At 42.7% G+C, this 15265-nt stretch overlaps 1 protein-coding gene across 1 annotated transcript in view; it reads left to right on the forward strand.

Moving 5' to 3' along the window:
- The window catches only part of COMMD10 (COMM domain containing 10), a 40005-nt gene that overhangs the window by 5970 nt on the left and 18770 nt on the right, over window positions 1-15265 (forward strand). Inside the window, exons 3-4 of the mRNA XM_018570273.1 lie at window positions 8961-9071; window positions 13019-13174. Of these exons, the coding sequence (XP_018425775.1) occupies window positions 8961-9071; window positions 13019-13174 (267 nt within the window). The remainder of the gene's footprint in view (window positions 1-8960; window positions 9072-13018; window positions 13175-15265) is intronic.

The following is a 15265-nucleotide window of genomic DNA, read 5'->3' on the forward strand; positions in this document are numbered from 1 at the left end:
CCCCCACACCCACACACACACACACACTTTATTTATTACCAGTATTCTCGCCATCCTTTTTATGGTATCAATCAACTTTTCTTCACATCATTTTCCCTACTTTTCTTCTTGATTGAGCTTTCACTAGTCTTAAAAATGTAGAAAGAAAAGATAAAACTGCATTTTAAGGGCTAAGACAGGGAAGGGGTTTTGGAATTGGTAGTCCCAGGTACATTATGGCATTTGTTTACACCTTTACCAAGAAGGAAAGTGAAACTTGGAACTGAATTTAAGGGTTCCATGGCTATTAATGATACCTAACTGCCCAGCATCGAGAGTGTAATCTCCTTCTAAAATTATTGTGGACCTGGGAGATCAGTTGTAGAGCCCTTACTGTTGGAATCCTTGAAAAAGATAAGCAAATGAGCTTTGGATGGAATGACCATATTTTTGTTATACAACTAACATCTCTAATCTGCACATTGTGTAGCATTGGACCTCAGTCAGGCTTCCTGCAGAGCTCAAATGACAGACTCTGGACACTACAGATGGGGCTTTCTTTCTTGAGCCTGGGTCCATGTGTTGCTCCTGTTGAGGTGAGGAAAAAGATCCAATGTGGGAAAAGAAGGTAGTGGGAAACATGCAACTTGACCAATACATTTTGTCAGATCATTATTTTTCCCTGATATCATTCAACCAGAGAGTATCTGGGGAAGTCGCAGATTGCCCAAAGACATACCATTGCGTCCTGGCTATAAGCACTTGAATAGGATAAGGATCATCTATTGCCTCTGGCCACCTTTAGAAAGTACATAGATGTTAAAGTAACTCACTTTATACAACTGAAAGACTTTATTTGAAGACATTAAGAAGCAAATTGAACGTCCAACTTTGTCTTCGTTATCTAGATCCCTGTTGACTACACTGCCTTCTCTTTATATTGCACAATGATAAATCTTTTCCTGCACATTTTTACAAGTGTTATCAGTATAAATGCAAATGCTGCTCATACATTAAACGGATACATTTGAAGTGAAGCAATGAATAAATAAATACACACACTGTCACGTTCAATGAGAATGAGCAAATTCAGATACTCCTTAGCAGAAGTATGCCAGTTTGGGCACAGGAGAGATCAGGAAGTGTGTATGTAAAATCTGTCCTATCTATCTATCGATCTATCTCATTGAGGCATTTTTTAAGAAAGTCCTAAAAGAACATAATAAGAACTTGTTCATTTATTTATTGAGATAAATAATCCAACGTTATATATTTGTGTGTGGCAAGCGTATGTGAGAACCTCTAGGAGTTTCAGTTAATTTGAAGAGTAATTAGAGTCTGATGTCACAATCAATGGATAATAATGTGTTAGTGTGGGAGGCCCTACCTTATTTAAAGCAGAAAGGCAATTTTTTTCTTAACCCTTGCAGTGGGGCTAGGTGCTAAAAAAAATTATACTCACCTGATACTCTGAGCCCGTTTGCTCTTAGGCTAGGACTTGGAGCCTATCTCCCCTTCACTGCAGTGGCCTAAGGATCCTTGAGTCATGCCGAGATATTGTGGCTTCAACATTGTGCCTGCGGTCCGGTCCGATCAAAATAGTGCTTGCAGCATTTTGATCGCACTGGACCGCAAGCATACAATGTACCTTGCGATCGCATTGCGGCCGGAGGGCGTGGCTACTGTGCCATTCACTTCAATGACCCGCCACGCCCCTCCTGCCCCACTAAAAAGTGAGCCAGACGCAATGCAAGGCAGTGCGTTCTGGCCAGAATCGGGGCGGAACGCACTGCATCTAGTGTGAATGGGCCCTTAGGCCTCTCTTGCAATAGTGAATGTCAGTGTTCATGAGTCCATCATCACTGGGGCACTAAACAGTGTTATGCATGGCAGGGTTGCAAAAAGGAAGCCAATACTATCCAAAAAGAACACTGCTGCATGTGTACATTTTGCTAAAGACTATGTGGATCAGTCATAAAGCTATTGGAAGACTGTTCTGTGGAGGGATGAGACCAACATTTTTTGGCTTGAATGATATGTGTTATGTTTGGCTAAAGGCAAACATTGTTCTGCAGCATATGAAGCCTATTTTGCTGCCTTTAGATCAGTATGGCTCGCTATTGTAGAACTGTGAATTCAGTATTGCACCAACAAACTCTTTAGAAAAATGTCCAAGTATCCATCTGTAAACTAAAGCTTAACAGAAAGTAGGTAAACAACAAGACCCTGTACACACAAATTGATATAGCAAACAGGGATGAGTCACTTCTCTGACTCATTCACGTGTGTGTGTGTGTAAGTTTCAGTTTAAGTTATTGAGCTCTGTAAACCACGGTCTTTTTTTTATCAGAGGGACAAAGAGCTAAAAACATGTGAAAAGAAGCTTGACGCTCCATCTTCAATATTTTTATACTTACCTAAGTGAAAAATATTGTAATTTTTATTATGTTTTGTTTTTTTTCAATTGTGATCATAATAAGTCAAGAAGGAAAATATGTACAAACCCGCCATATAGTTCCTTTCAACTGAACTGAAATGTTTAACTGTGTATGAGGAGTCTTATGCCACGATGCTATTACTTCTCACTATGGTTTATTACATTTGGCGCTAGATCAGCAAACTTGCCTGTCCAAGGAAATTATATCTGCAAGAAACATTTGAATAGAGATGATCCTGGTTGCTTTGAAATCACATTTTGTTTATGGAAATTAGTAGGAGTTGAGGTTTGTACACATCCACTGTGGTTCACTCAATCATTTGAATAATCTGTGACACAAGGTGTGTCTTGGTTACGTTGCAGTTTCTGTTCATGTTTGAAAAGGCTTTCTGTCTAAATTGGAAGCGAACCTTAGGGGTCTATTCACTAAGCTGCCGTAGGCAGCCAAGTGAATGACCGACCTAAAGGACCAGCACTTCAGGCTGGTACGGCTGATTCCAGCCGTACATCGGGTGGCTTCGGTCGGCCGAACATGCTCAGCCGACCCGAAGTGCAGAAGGAGTTTGACTCAGCCGATCCAACATCCGATCAGCCGATCCAACATCTGGACTATTCTTATAGATGCCAAACAGCAGTGAGTGAATAGCCAAATGCCGCTGAGCGGCATTCGGCTCGGCTGTTCAGCTCGGTCTCTCTGTGGGACCGAGCAGAACAGAAAAATAGTTAAAAAAAGTAGAAAAAAAAATAGAAAACGATTGTGCGGAGCTAGCAGTGCCAGCTAGCTCCGCCCAACTGTTTTCTATTGGCCGGCGGTTCTGCTGCCGTCACAAAAAAAGAAGAAAAAAAAGCTCCCGGGAGCTCCGGGAGTCTCCCGCTCCCGGCCGCCCAGGAGAGAAACACTGCTTTTTTTTTCTTTATTCTGACACGGAGCCATGTCAGAATAGAAAAAAAAATAAATACATTTTTGGCCATAGGAATGCATTACTAGATTCCTATCGGCTATTTCAATTTGCAATAGCCAATAGCAGACTAGGTATTGTACCCGCCCTCTGCTGCTGTCAATCAGTAGTGGTGGACCTGATGGAGAACTGCAGGCGAGGGCGGGTGCAATGCCAGTTTGCTATTGGCTATTGCAAATTGAAATAGTCAATAGGAATCTAACAATGCATTCCTATGGCCAAAAATTATATATTTTTTCTATTCTGACATGACTCTGTGTCAGAATAAAGAAAAAAAAAGAAAAAGCAGTGTTTCTCTCCTCGGCGGCCGGGAGCGGGAGACTCCCGGAGCGCCTGGGAGAGTTTGCTGTCTGGAGATCAGTGTCCCTGGTTAGCTGGTAAGTGGCCGGAGCCAGCCGTAACATCACAACTGGCTCTGCCCAGCTGTCAGAAGCCGGCTGTCGGCCGGCCAATGGCCGGACGCTCGGCCAGCTTCGGCTTTCAGAGCGGCTCAGCCGAGCCGAGGCATATGCGTTCGGCTCGACTAAGTAGCCCGTACAGCAGCCCTTCGGTTTTACTGAACCGAAGGGGTCCTGTGGCCGAAGCTAGCCGAAGGATCGGCCGAAGCTACGGCTAGATCCTTCGGCTGCTTCGTGAATAGACCCCTCAGTTTCATATATACAGTTGTGTGAAAAAGTGTTGGCCCCCTTCCTGATTTTTCATTGTTTTGCACTTTTGTCACACTTTAATGTTTCCGATCATCAAACAAATTTAAATATTAGTCAAAGATAACACAAGTAAACACAACATAACATGCAGTTTGCGATAACTTGCAAGTCTGTTACAGCGCTGTGCAGGAATTTTGGTCCACTCATTGTTGTAATTCAGCCACATTGGAAGGTTTTCGAGCATGAACCGCCTTTTTAAGGTCATGCCACAGCATCTCAATAGGATTCAGGTCAAGACTTTGACTAGGCCACTCCAAAGTCTTAATTTTGTTTTTCTTCAGCTATTCAGAGGTGGACTTGCTGGTGTGTTTTGGATCATTGTCCTGCTGTAGAACCCAAGTTCGCTTCAGCTTGAGGTCACGAACAGATGGCCGCACATATATATATATATATATATACAGTCTTGACACATTCCATGCAAAACTCCAAAAATGGACTGGACAATATTATTTGCACCTTCTCTAAATTACAAGAAATAATTGCATTACAAGTTGTTGTGGAAAAGCATAGACAATCTCAAGGTTACAAGTCCATCTCCAGAGATGTTAATGTTCCTGTATCCACTGTGCGCAACATTGTTAAGAAGTTTACAGCCTATGGCACTGTAGTTAATCTCCCTGGACTTGGAGGAAAGAGAACAATTGATCAAAGACTGCAATGAAGGATTGTTCGAATGGTGGATCTAGACCCTCAATCAGCTTCCAGACAAATTCAAGCTGACCTTCAGGCACAGGGTACAACTGTGTCAGCTCGCTCTATACGTCTCCATCTGAATGAAAAGAGACGCTATGGTACGAGACCCAGGAAGGCCCCACTGCTGACACAGAAACATAAAAAAGCCAGATTGGAGTTTTCCAGAACTGACCTGGGGAAGCCAAAATCCTTTTGGGGGAATGTGCTGTGGACGGACTAAATACAATTACAGCTTTTTGGTAAAGCCCATCATTCTACTGTATTCAGAAAAATAAATGAGGCCCTTAAAGAATAAAAATACAGTCCCTACAGTCAAACATGGTGGAAGTTCACTGATGTCTTGGGGTTGCTTTGCTGCTTCAGGCACTGGATGTCTTGACTGTGTGCGTGTTATGAGATCTGAAGACCACCAAAGAATTCTGGGGTGCAATGTAGGGCCCAGTGTCAGAAAGTTGGGTCTCCGTCAGAGGTCATGGGTCTTACAGCAGGACAATGACCCAAAGCACACGTCAAAAAGCATCCAGAAATGGTTTCAGACAAAGTGCTGGAGAGTACTGGACTGGCCAGCAATGAGTCCAGATCTGAATCCCATAGAGCACCTGTGGAGAGATCTCAATGCAGCAGTTGGGAAAAGGAACCCTTCCAATCTGAGAGACCTGGAGCAGTTAGCGAAAGAAGAGTGGTCCAAAATTCCTGTAGAGAGGTGTAGGAAAATCATTGATTTCAGTTATTTTTTCCTAGAGCTGTGCTACCAAATATTAATTGAGGGTGCCATTCATTTTGTCCAGTCCATTTTTGGAGTTTTGCGTGGAATCTGTCAGATTTGGCTTTTTTTTTCTACACTTTTGTGTCATACCCGGCTCGTGGGAACAGATTCCACCATAAATGCATATGAGAGTTGATGGACAAATCTCCTGCGGTTTGCATTGTATTTTGACACCGGTCGCTGGGTAATCAGCTGCTAGCTACATTCGGCCAATAATTTTCCAACCGGCTACTTTGATTAGCAGATTGAGGGATGCCAGGTGGAAGGCGCACCCACAGTGCAAATTTCAGTCAGTTCATCAGGAATACCCAGCTGTATACCCGGCTTTAGAGTTTAGATATACATTAAAATTAGGGATGCACCAATACCGTTTTTTTGGTATTTAGTACTGATATATTTTAATTTTTTATGGTAATCTCCGATCCCGGAAGTCCCATTAAGGAAGGCGGGGAGTGGAGTTCTCGCCCAAATATTCAGTATTGGCACTGATACTAGTGTCGGTATCGGTGCATTCCTAATTAAAACTTCCGTGACAAAAAAGAGCAATGTAGGCACAGGTAGCCCTGTGCCTACACCTCTGACCTTGCTTGCTTTCTTGTGGTGGTTGCTCTTACCCGAGGTGACCTGTGAATTTGGATAAATAAGAAATACCTGGTCTGATTTGCACAAAGTGTAGAAAAAAAAGAGATACATAAGCCAAGCTTCTTTGGAACGTCACTGAAAGATAGCTGTTGTATTTTTCTCTAAAAAACGGCTTCATGTTCTTGGCTCAGGCCTGATTAATAAATGCTTCTTTACCTGACTTCATAATCTCAGTTGATGCATCTAAATTCCACTCAATGTATTAGAGAATAGAACAAGATAAGATTCTCACAGGCAGCACTAGACTGATGAATGCAGCCTCCATCAGAATCTCAATTATCCCTCAGAGACCATTTTTTTTGCAGATTTGTTATGTGATCTGAGCTTCAGGATTATCACTAGAGGAGCTTCGTGACTCGCCTAAAAGATACAAATAACTGACATTCATTTTGAATGGGTTGAAAATTGCATGGTCTTTGCATTTATGTATTTGTATAGATATATCAAATGATAGATTTGATCCATGTGAGGCTGGCAGGATTTCACAAACACAATCTAGTCCTCTGAATAGAACAGTTTACTCTGGTAATGCAGAGATAAAGCACATGGTGGAAGTTCTGCAGAGATGGGTAAAGATGGTATTGTACCACATAGCTCATATAATGTCATTTTAAAAGTTGTTTTTAAATCTTTTAAAACCTGAAGCATTCATTAAAAAAAAACCTGTTAATCCTGTCCTGAAGGTCATTGTATAGACGCTTCTGCGTTGTCCCTAGGGAAGCACCGATACTAGTATCAGTGCCGATGCAGAGTATTTAAGGGAAGTACTCATACTAAATGCTCCGATACTTACCTCCGATATCAGAACTTCCAGTCAGAGGGAAATCTCCCTCTGACTGGCAGTTCCGAGGGAGCATGGAGGCAGCTTCCTTTGAAATCAAGAAGCCAAGCGGCGTGCTTTGACCTGCCTCCTGGCTTCCTGATTGGCTAGGAAGCTGGCTTCACGTGTTGCTAGGCAGCCTAGCTTCCTAACCAATCAGGAAGCTGGGCGGCACCTCATGACCCACCGCCCGCCTTCTTGATTGGTCAGGCAGCCTGGCAGCCTCGGGAAATGAAGTCGGTGTTCTTTCGATAGAACACCGGCTTTCCAGGCAATCAGGAAGCTGGGTAGCAGGTCATGATCCGCCGCCCGGCTTCCTGAGAATCGGGGCACCGGTATCGGTATTCTGTATTGGCGAGTACTGAAAAAAAAATATCGGTATTCGATACTGCAAAACCGGTATCGGTGCATCCCTAGTTGTCACACGTGCCCCAGATGGAGGCTTCCACCAAGTGACTGTGCTGACACACATTGCGCCGGCATGGTTCACCATTCAAATTTTGAGGGAGCCATTACAGGTCAATAATGTGCAGCTAAGAATGGAACATGTACTTGTAGACAGAAAGGGGATGGGGGAGATCAACAGTACTAAGTTGCAAAAAAGATTAAAAAAGGAATACAGTATTATGAAGCAAAATGCAATTGCTTATGATGATCAGGGTTTTAACCCTTGTTCTCACCTCTGCGATACGACAATGCAGATGTGCTCCTGGTGCGCTGTGAATGAGCTGCCTACCACAGTAAAATTGCACTGAAAGAAGTAAATGCATCTTTTTGGTTTAAATCACATTGTACCCCTTTGCATGGTAATAGGTAACTATGCAGTGTGGTGCGATACAATGCACATGTGATGGCTAGGTACATTGGGGTGCGATTAAAAAAATAATAATTGCAACATGCAATGTGTGATCCTGTGCTGCATGGCACGCACTCCAATATTGCATAGATGTGAATGAAACCTTAGAAAAGTAAACAACATTCAGTTAGTTTAAGTTACACTACTGCTGCATGATTGTGTGTTTCTCAGTGTGTTTTTGCAGCATGTTTTTGCGTGTTTTTGATGCATTTTCATGCGTAATGTTTTTTGTTTTTTTTCTGGCCAACGATAGCAATATCTGCTGTGACATCATTAGGCATTGTCTTTCTTTAAAGAGACTTTAATCACAAAAATGCATGTACATGTGTTTTCCCCTCACTCCCATTGAAGGCTATGGGACAAAAACACACTGTGTAGCACCAAAAGAAGCACCAGCACCTTTCCAAAAATCACACTATACCATGTTGCATTGGTGTGAACAGGCACCATTAAGAATAATGTGATTTCCATTGTCAAGCAGTGCAACACGATGGCAAACACAGGACAGATTGCACTAGTGTGAATGGGGCCTTGGGGTTCAGACATGATCTTACTGAAAAACGCCCTTTTCACTTGTTCGTAGGCGGTATGATAAAGGGGTTTACCATTTTATTGACATCCAGCTATCATAATATCGTTGGCAACAGCCATTCCAAAAGACATCTTATACCCATTGGACCCAAGGCTCTATGAAATTTTTGAAGGTTGATGCTTTTTTTCCCCAGACATATTGACTTTGATTGGATTTGCCAACAGAAATTGATCCTCTGTCCCATGTTGGCTGTTCTTTGCAGCGGTGAGGTATTGGGGGTTCAGCGCTGTGTTGTTGTTGTTAATATTAGTCTACCAAATATTTAATTTTCACATCCTCTGACGTGTACGCTTTTTATTTTATCATGCAGTTGATATGTTCTTTCAATTATTTAGGTGGTTCCATGGTAGATAAGTATCTGAGCCTCAGACAATTGCTGTTAAAAGACTACTTTTTGTAACTATGTATAATGTTTATACATGCCGCTGTTCCCATTTCTGGAAGTGAATTTATTTCTTCATTCCAAGCTTAAGAAATATAAATTACATTTGTATTGTCTTCCATTTCAGGCAGAACAGAGTTTTAGCGAAGAGGAAGAAGAAAAACTTCAAGCTGCCTTCTCACTTGATAAACAAAATCTCAAATTAGTCTTGGAGACAATCTCATTTATTTTGGAACAGGTACAGTAATTCCTCATTGCAATGAAAGGGAAAGAGCTGTGTGGGTGAGCCCTAAGCATGCAGGTTCTTAAAGTTATATTAAATTTAAAAAAATGATTAATCTTTTTCAAATGCTGAATTCTACAAAAAAGCACAGAGCGCTCCAACGTGTGCAGAATCGCCTTTATTTAATGTAGCAAATGATAAAATAATACTCACAAACCTGCAGTAAAAAGCGCTTAAATCGGTCTCTCAGTCAATTTCTGAACGGTGAACCCGGTTTCAATAGATCAACACAGTGGACCGCGCTCCGCTGGCTGGCATGCCGCCTCACGGCTGTTCGTCTGTGTTTCGCCGTGAGGTGGCATGCCAGCCAGTGAAGCGCGGTCCACTGTGTCCACTGTGTTGATCTTTTGAAACCGGGTTCACCTTTCAGAAATTGACAGAGATCGATTTAAGCGCTTTTTACTGCCCATTTGTGAGTATTATTTTATCATAAGTTACATTAAATAAAGGCGATTCTTTATGTCACATGTCGGAGCGCTCTGTACTTTTTTTGTAGAATTCAAGTTAGTCTTTGTGAGGGAGCAGTACTGTGTGTGAAGATCGCCTTTTGATTCACGTATGGGGAGGAGGTTGATCAACTAGCTTCCACAAGCGCCTGGGGATCTGACATTGTTTTATTTCAAATGCTGGTTAAATCACTTTTAATAGATTCTGCTCCTTGATGTTTAAAAGTTTTAGTGTCCGGTGAAATCAGCTGGTCCCCTGAGAACTGGCTCTTTTTTAGGGTGGCCTGACCGATCAGGATGGAGAGCGGTGTGGGGGGGGAGACAGCTGTGCTGTCTCCCCCCCACAGGAGCCTGAGGCGGCAGTGAGGGGGAGAAGTCAGCTGTCAAAATAGACCGAGCTCTCCCCGCCCCGCCGGCTCAGCCTCCTGTGACAGCGGGTCAGAATGGAGAGCGGGTACAAACACTCAGTGATCGCTGACGTCTTGTAAATAACTGGACATAGTGTGGGTTACTATGTACCAGTTATGAATAGGAAGTGATCTACATGAACTTTCTGTTCATTCATGATTGTGTACATAGTAACTGATACTATATCCACAATGTATGAATGAACAGGAACACTCTGTATACAGGATTCCTGTTCATTTATAACAAGGGGTGCAGAAAAAGAGATTGAGGACTTTGTGTCCTCAATCTCTTTTGCTATTTTAAAAGGGAAATATCAGGAAAAATATAAAAAGTTTATAAAAAAAAAATTAAAAAAAATGTAAACAGGTTAGAAAAAAAGCTATTTTCGGTTTCGGCTTGACATTTTTTTTATTTTGGTCCACCTCTAGTAAGTATGTGCGGCTGGGGAGGGCGTCAATTAAAGTACATCTAAACCCAAGAACAGAAATGCAATGTATTGCCAGTCCTCAGATGTGGTGGCTACATTCGTTTTCTTCATTTTCAGTTTTTTCCCTTTAGTGTCACCTGGTTATCTGCCTGTAACACACTTTCTGTCCTAGGGTGACTGTGCTTACTCATTGTACAGTATCTGTGGAGGAACAGCATTGTCATCTTAGGACAATAAGTGTCTTAGGACTACAGAACATCTCTCCTCTTCTCATCTCCTTAACATGGGGGGTTGTTCTGTAGTTAAAGTGTATGAAAAAGCACAACTTTTTTGTTTGTTTTGTATTGAGTGCGTACAGGTGAGAGAGACCCCCTATCAAAATGTTATGTTTCCCCCACCTTCAAATGTTGAAACTTTTTAAACTGATGTTTCTTGACAGGTGCAATGTGTTTTACTTTTGTCTTTTTATGATGAATGATTTGCCTATTTTGTAGCTAGTTTCCAGCTGCAATTGGGGTTTTTGGGTCACTTTTTCTTTTTTATTTATTTAATGGTTTATTATTTTGCTGTTAAATGAACATTAATTAGAACAAAATACTGTATACAATATGCTTTTTGCCTCATCTCCAGCTTGTGCCTGTTCTATAAATTCCCCCTTTGTACATTAAGCAAAGAAGACCTTAAGGGGTTACAGCATAAAGGGAGAAGGCAGCTGCCTGACAAGTAAATATTTTACAGTTCCATTAAATATTAAATTCATGTAAGTAGTAATCTGAAAAATGTTGGATGCATTATTCATTCCTGTAAATATGTCATAGGCTAACACGTCTGACTATACTCACATGGGCTTGAACAAAGGAAATAATAGCATGAGGAAAGGATATGTGGGTGTGTTACACACGGTAATCAGTAGTTTGCACAGGGAAAATGACGGCTAAAACTTTATTGGTTACAATGTCATCATCTCTGTTTTTTCAAAGAAATATTGTTAAGGTTGGCTACCATTCTTTCGTTAAAGCACTGTATGGATGTATATGGATGGATGTATTTTACCCACGCACTTGTGTTGCACCACAACACACGGTTATGCATTAGCACACATTGTGATATGCTTAAAGGAGAACTATGAGGTGAGTGCTTTTCACTCACCTCATAGTTCTAGCCGACCTGTGACAATGAGACTGTCACAGGTCGGCTCAGTAGATCGGGAGGTGAGCGAAAACATACTGTCACGGCTCGCTGCCGTGCACGGGGAGGAGCTGGATTCCCCCCTCCCCGCTCCGATCTGCCAGCGCTGACTGGTGGATCGGACGGGGGAGGGGGCGGGTACAGCTGGCTCTGCCTCTAGATAGGCAGAGCCAGCTGTCAGTCACGCAGCTGGGCAGATCCCGGCACAATTGTCGGGATCCGCTTCGGCGTCTCAGTTTACTGCGAGCAGCAGCTTGCGGTATACTGCGGCGTCTCAGTATACCGGGAGCTACAGCTCGCGGTATACTGAGCCTAGGGTGACGGGAGGACGCTAGTTTGTGTCCTCCCGTTACCGTAAGGAGAACTATGGGGAAAAGACTTAACCCCATAGTTCTCCTTTAATTAGATAAAAATTGTGCCTGCTCCTTTTTTTTTTGTGCATTAGGCAGCCCATTTAAATGAATGAGCTGCCCTAACACAATGTGCAGAATCTTGTGTTACCTTATCACAACAGTGTGAATCTAGCCTAAGTGAGTTTAATGGTTACTGTTGCTTTTTATTTCGCTTTTAATTAAGAACTCTAGGGAAAATTATTATTAACCCTTGCAGTGGGGATACCCCCTTTCCCCACACACAATGCAAGGGTAAAGTGCTCATTTGTGTCTAGGAGGGAAATAAAAAAGTTATACTCAGCTGATCCTCTGAGCCAGCTGGCTCTTAGTCCGGTCCCTGGAGCCTCTCTTCCCTTCCACTGCAGCAGTCTAAGGTCCCGTATGCACACTGTATTGAACATGAGGACGTTAAGGGACATTCCATTGCTGCAACGTAGGAAGAGACAGGCTAGTGCTGTCACAGCCAGCTGGCTCTGAGTATCAGGCGAGTATAACTTTGCTATTTTTCTCCCTAGACCAAAATAGGCAGTCAACCCTTGCAGTGCAGGGGTAACCCCACTGTAAGAGTTAATAATTTTCACTAGTTTTGCTTTAAGCCAACTTTTTTATTTTTTATTTCTTTGCTGTCATCTTTGAATTGGTACTGACAGTGTCCTTCTTTCTGGAGGGTGACTACTTTTGTTCCCCATGGTCCCTGTGTGTGTTGACTACAATCTCAATACCAATTATTAGTAAATTAAACGTGAGATTGTAGTCCATCACAGGAGTGAGCTTGGAGCGGTGGTTCCTTTACAACACGCACAGGGACCATGGGGAACAAAAGCAGCCCCCCTCCAGAAGGAAGCACTGTGTCAGCACCAATTCAGAGATGATTTGGGGATTTTGAAGATAAATGCTAATTGGTTGCCATGGGCAGATTTTGTCCGAGTTTTGATATGTTCCCTCTAGATTTCTTTGCCTTAAAATTTGTTATATTGCAGAGTTGTGTGTGCATACAAAATGCAAAAATATACATCTACAATCAAATGTATTGTTTTTCAGGCAGTGCATCATAATTTAAAAGCCTCAGTCTTGCGCCAGCAGTTGGAGAGCATCCACCTTGATCCAAATAAAACACAGTCTTTTGCCATTGCCTGGGAAAGTGCGGGGCAGGAGACCGTGGAGAAGTTCAGGCAACGGATTTTAACTCCAAAAAAGGTATACATTTAAAACAGATACTTTACTGTCTATAAAGTAAATTTTTTTTATTTCAGTTACGTTGTAAGTTTTTTTTTTCTTGTATTAAAGAGGAACCCATATCTTTAAAATAACAACAAACACACCTTTAGAAATGTTTAGTAATGACAATCTACAATCACATACTTCTAGATAATTGCCGGCTTTGTATTCTTTGCATTCCTTATTTCTCTTTTTTCCTCAGTCTTCTGACAGTGGCCATGTTTACTAAGGGCAGATTACTAGCTCTCCCTTTTTGTCCTGGAGCTCTGGCACATGTGACTAGAACATGTGACCATGCAGATCATCTCAGGGGAAGAAAATGTCTTTTACTGAGATCTCATCAGATTATAGATGAGATTTCCCAGCAGTGCTCTGCTGATGTAACCTTCCCAGGATGCAACGCTTGTGCATGATTACATAATTTGTGCCAGAAGTGGACCAGGAAGTAGATGAACTCTATAAGTAAAACAAATTGTTTGTTTAACTAATAAATGTTAGATTATTTTAAATCAGCATTCAGAGCTGCAGGTGTGAGTTTTAGTGGCAGGGGGTAGAGGTCCACGTTAAGATGTTATTAGAGTTATTTTTATTTCAATGAAGTGTTTAACAGTCAAATGTTTGCGGCTTTTCCAGTTATTTTAGTGTTCTCTAGCTAGACAAGACACTTGTTTAAGTTTTGCTTTTAAGAGGAAATGCTGAAGCATTAAACCCTTCCTGACTTCTTCAAGTGAAACCCCTTCTATTTACACCAGAAAGACGCTATCCATGTGCTTGTGTACTTACTGAACTCTAGGAGACTTTTTTTTAAAAAAAATTGCTTCATCCCCGACTTTTAATTCCTTATATGATCCTCTGTCTCCAGTTTTCATTGCCTCTAGTGTTATGTGGGCAGAGCTGAAAAATAATTATGAACCTCAGATTTCCTGCTTGTTCTGGGAATTGTTGTGGTCTTCAGTGTGCTTGGTTGTCTGCTGGAGGCAAGTTAATGTAATTCCAGGAGCCATTGTGATTTGTACATCAGAGGGCTTTCTGTGTGTTCAGATTATTCATGGCAGCCAGGAGAATTTGGAGAAGTGAGTAGAGCCAAGGAAAGGGTTATAAAAAAATAGATAAATAGGAAAAGTTATTAAAGCTACGGTAACTCCAGGAAAGGGGGTTGTTTTACCTGCCAAATGATTTGCTTTTCTATCTATTCAGTCCTGTTTTTTCCCCAGTCCTCACAGTCAGCACAGTCAGGAGGATGGCACCATTTCCAGCTTCGCACCTACCTCTTCCAGGCTGAGTATTACTGTACAGGAGATACAGTTCAGTAGAGCCTTCTTAGAACAGAACATATTGACTTGTCTCATTCCATCGCATATCCCAAAAATGAGAGAATGATTTTTCATTTCAGGATAGTGAGCAGAGCCATGCAAATCATTCTTTTATACCCCAAACAGCCAGATGCACATCCAGAACTGATGGTACAACTATAGCCTAATATTATAGAGCTATTTATTCCAAACGTTATTCAGCTGTTTCTTGGCCTTCATCCGTGCAGTGTAAGGAAACCATGGCTTCTATGGAGAAGAGTTTAGGACCTCACGAGACAGTATAACCAGGGGTATAACTAGAAATCACAGGGCCCCATAGCAATTTTGTATGGGGCCCTGTGATTTCTAGTTATGTCCTTGCAGAGCCCACCTGAGATCCCAAACAGCCAATCTGAGAGTGACCCTGCAGAGTCCGCCATAGACTATGGCAGGCTCTGCAAGGTATGAGGTGGGCTGCACACCTCTTACCTGTCGCCCCCGATCTGCTGTCCACCTCCAGGGTCGCTGGCAGGCCCCGCTTCCCCTTCCGTCGCCTGGCCCCGCTTCCCCTTCCGTCGCCTGGCCCCGCTTGCCCTTCCGTCGCCTGGCCCCGCTATCCCCTTCCGTCGCCGGGCCCCGCTTCCCCTTCCGTCGCCGGGCCCCGCTTCCCCTTCCGTCGCCGGGCCCCGCTTCCCCTTCCGTCGCCGGGCCCCGCTTCCCCTTCCGTCGCCGGGCCCCGCTTCCCCTTCCGTCGCCGGGCCCCGCTTCCCCTTCCGTC

This window comes from Nanorana parkeri, unplaced genomic scaffold (assembly GCF_000935625.1).
Source record: "Nanorana parkeri isolate BGI_ZX_2015 unplaced genomic scaffold, ASM93562v1 scaffold1493, whole genome shotgun sequence".
Classification (NCBI taxonomy): Eukaryota; Metazoa; Chordata; class Amphibia; order Anura; family Dicroglossidae; genus Nanorana; species Nanorana parkeri.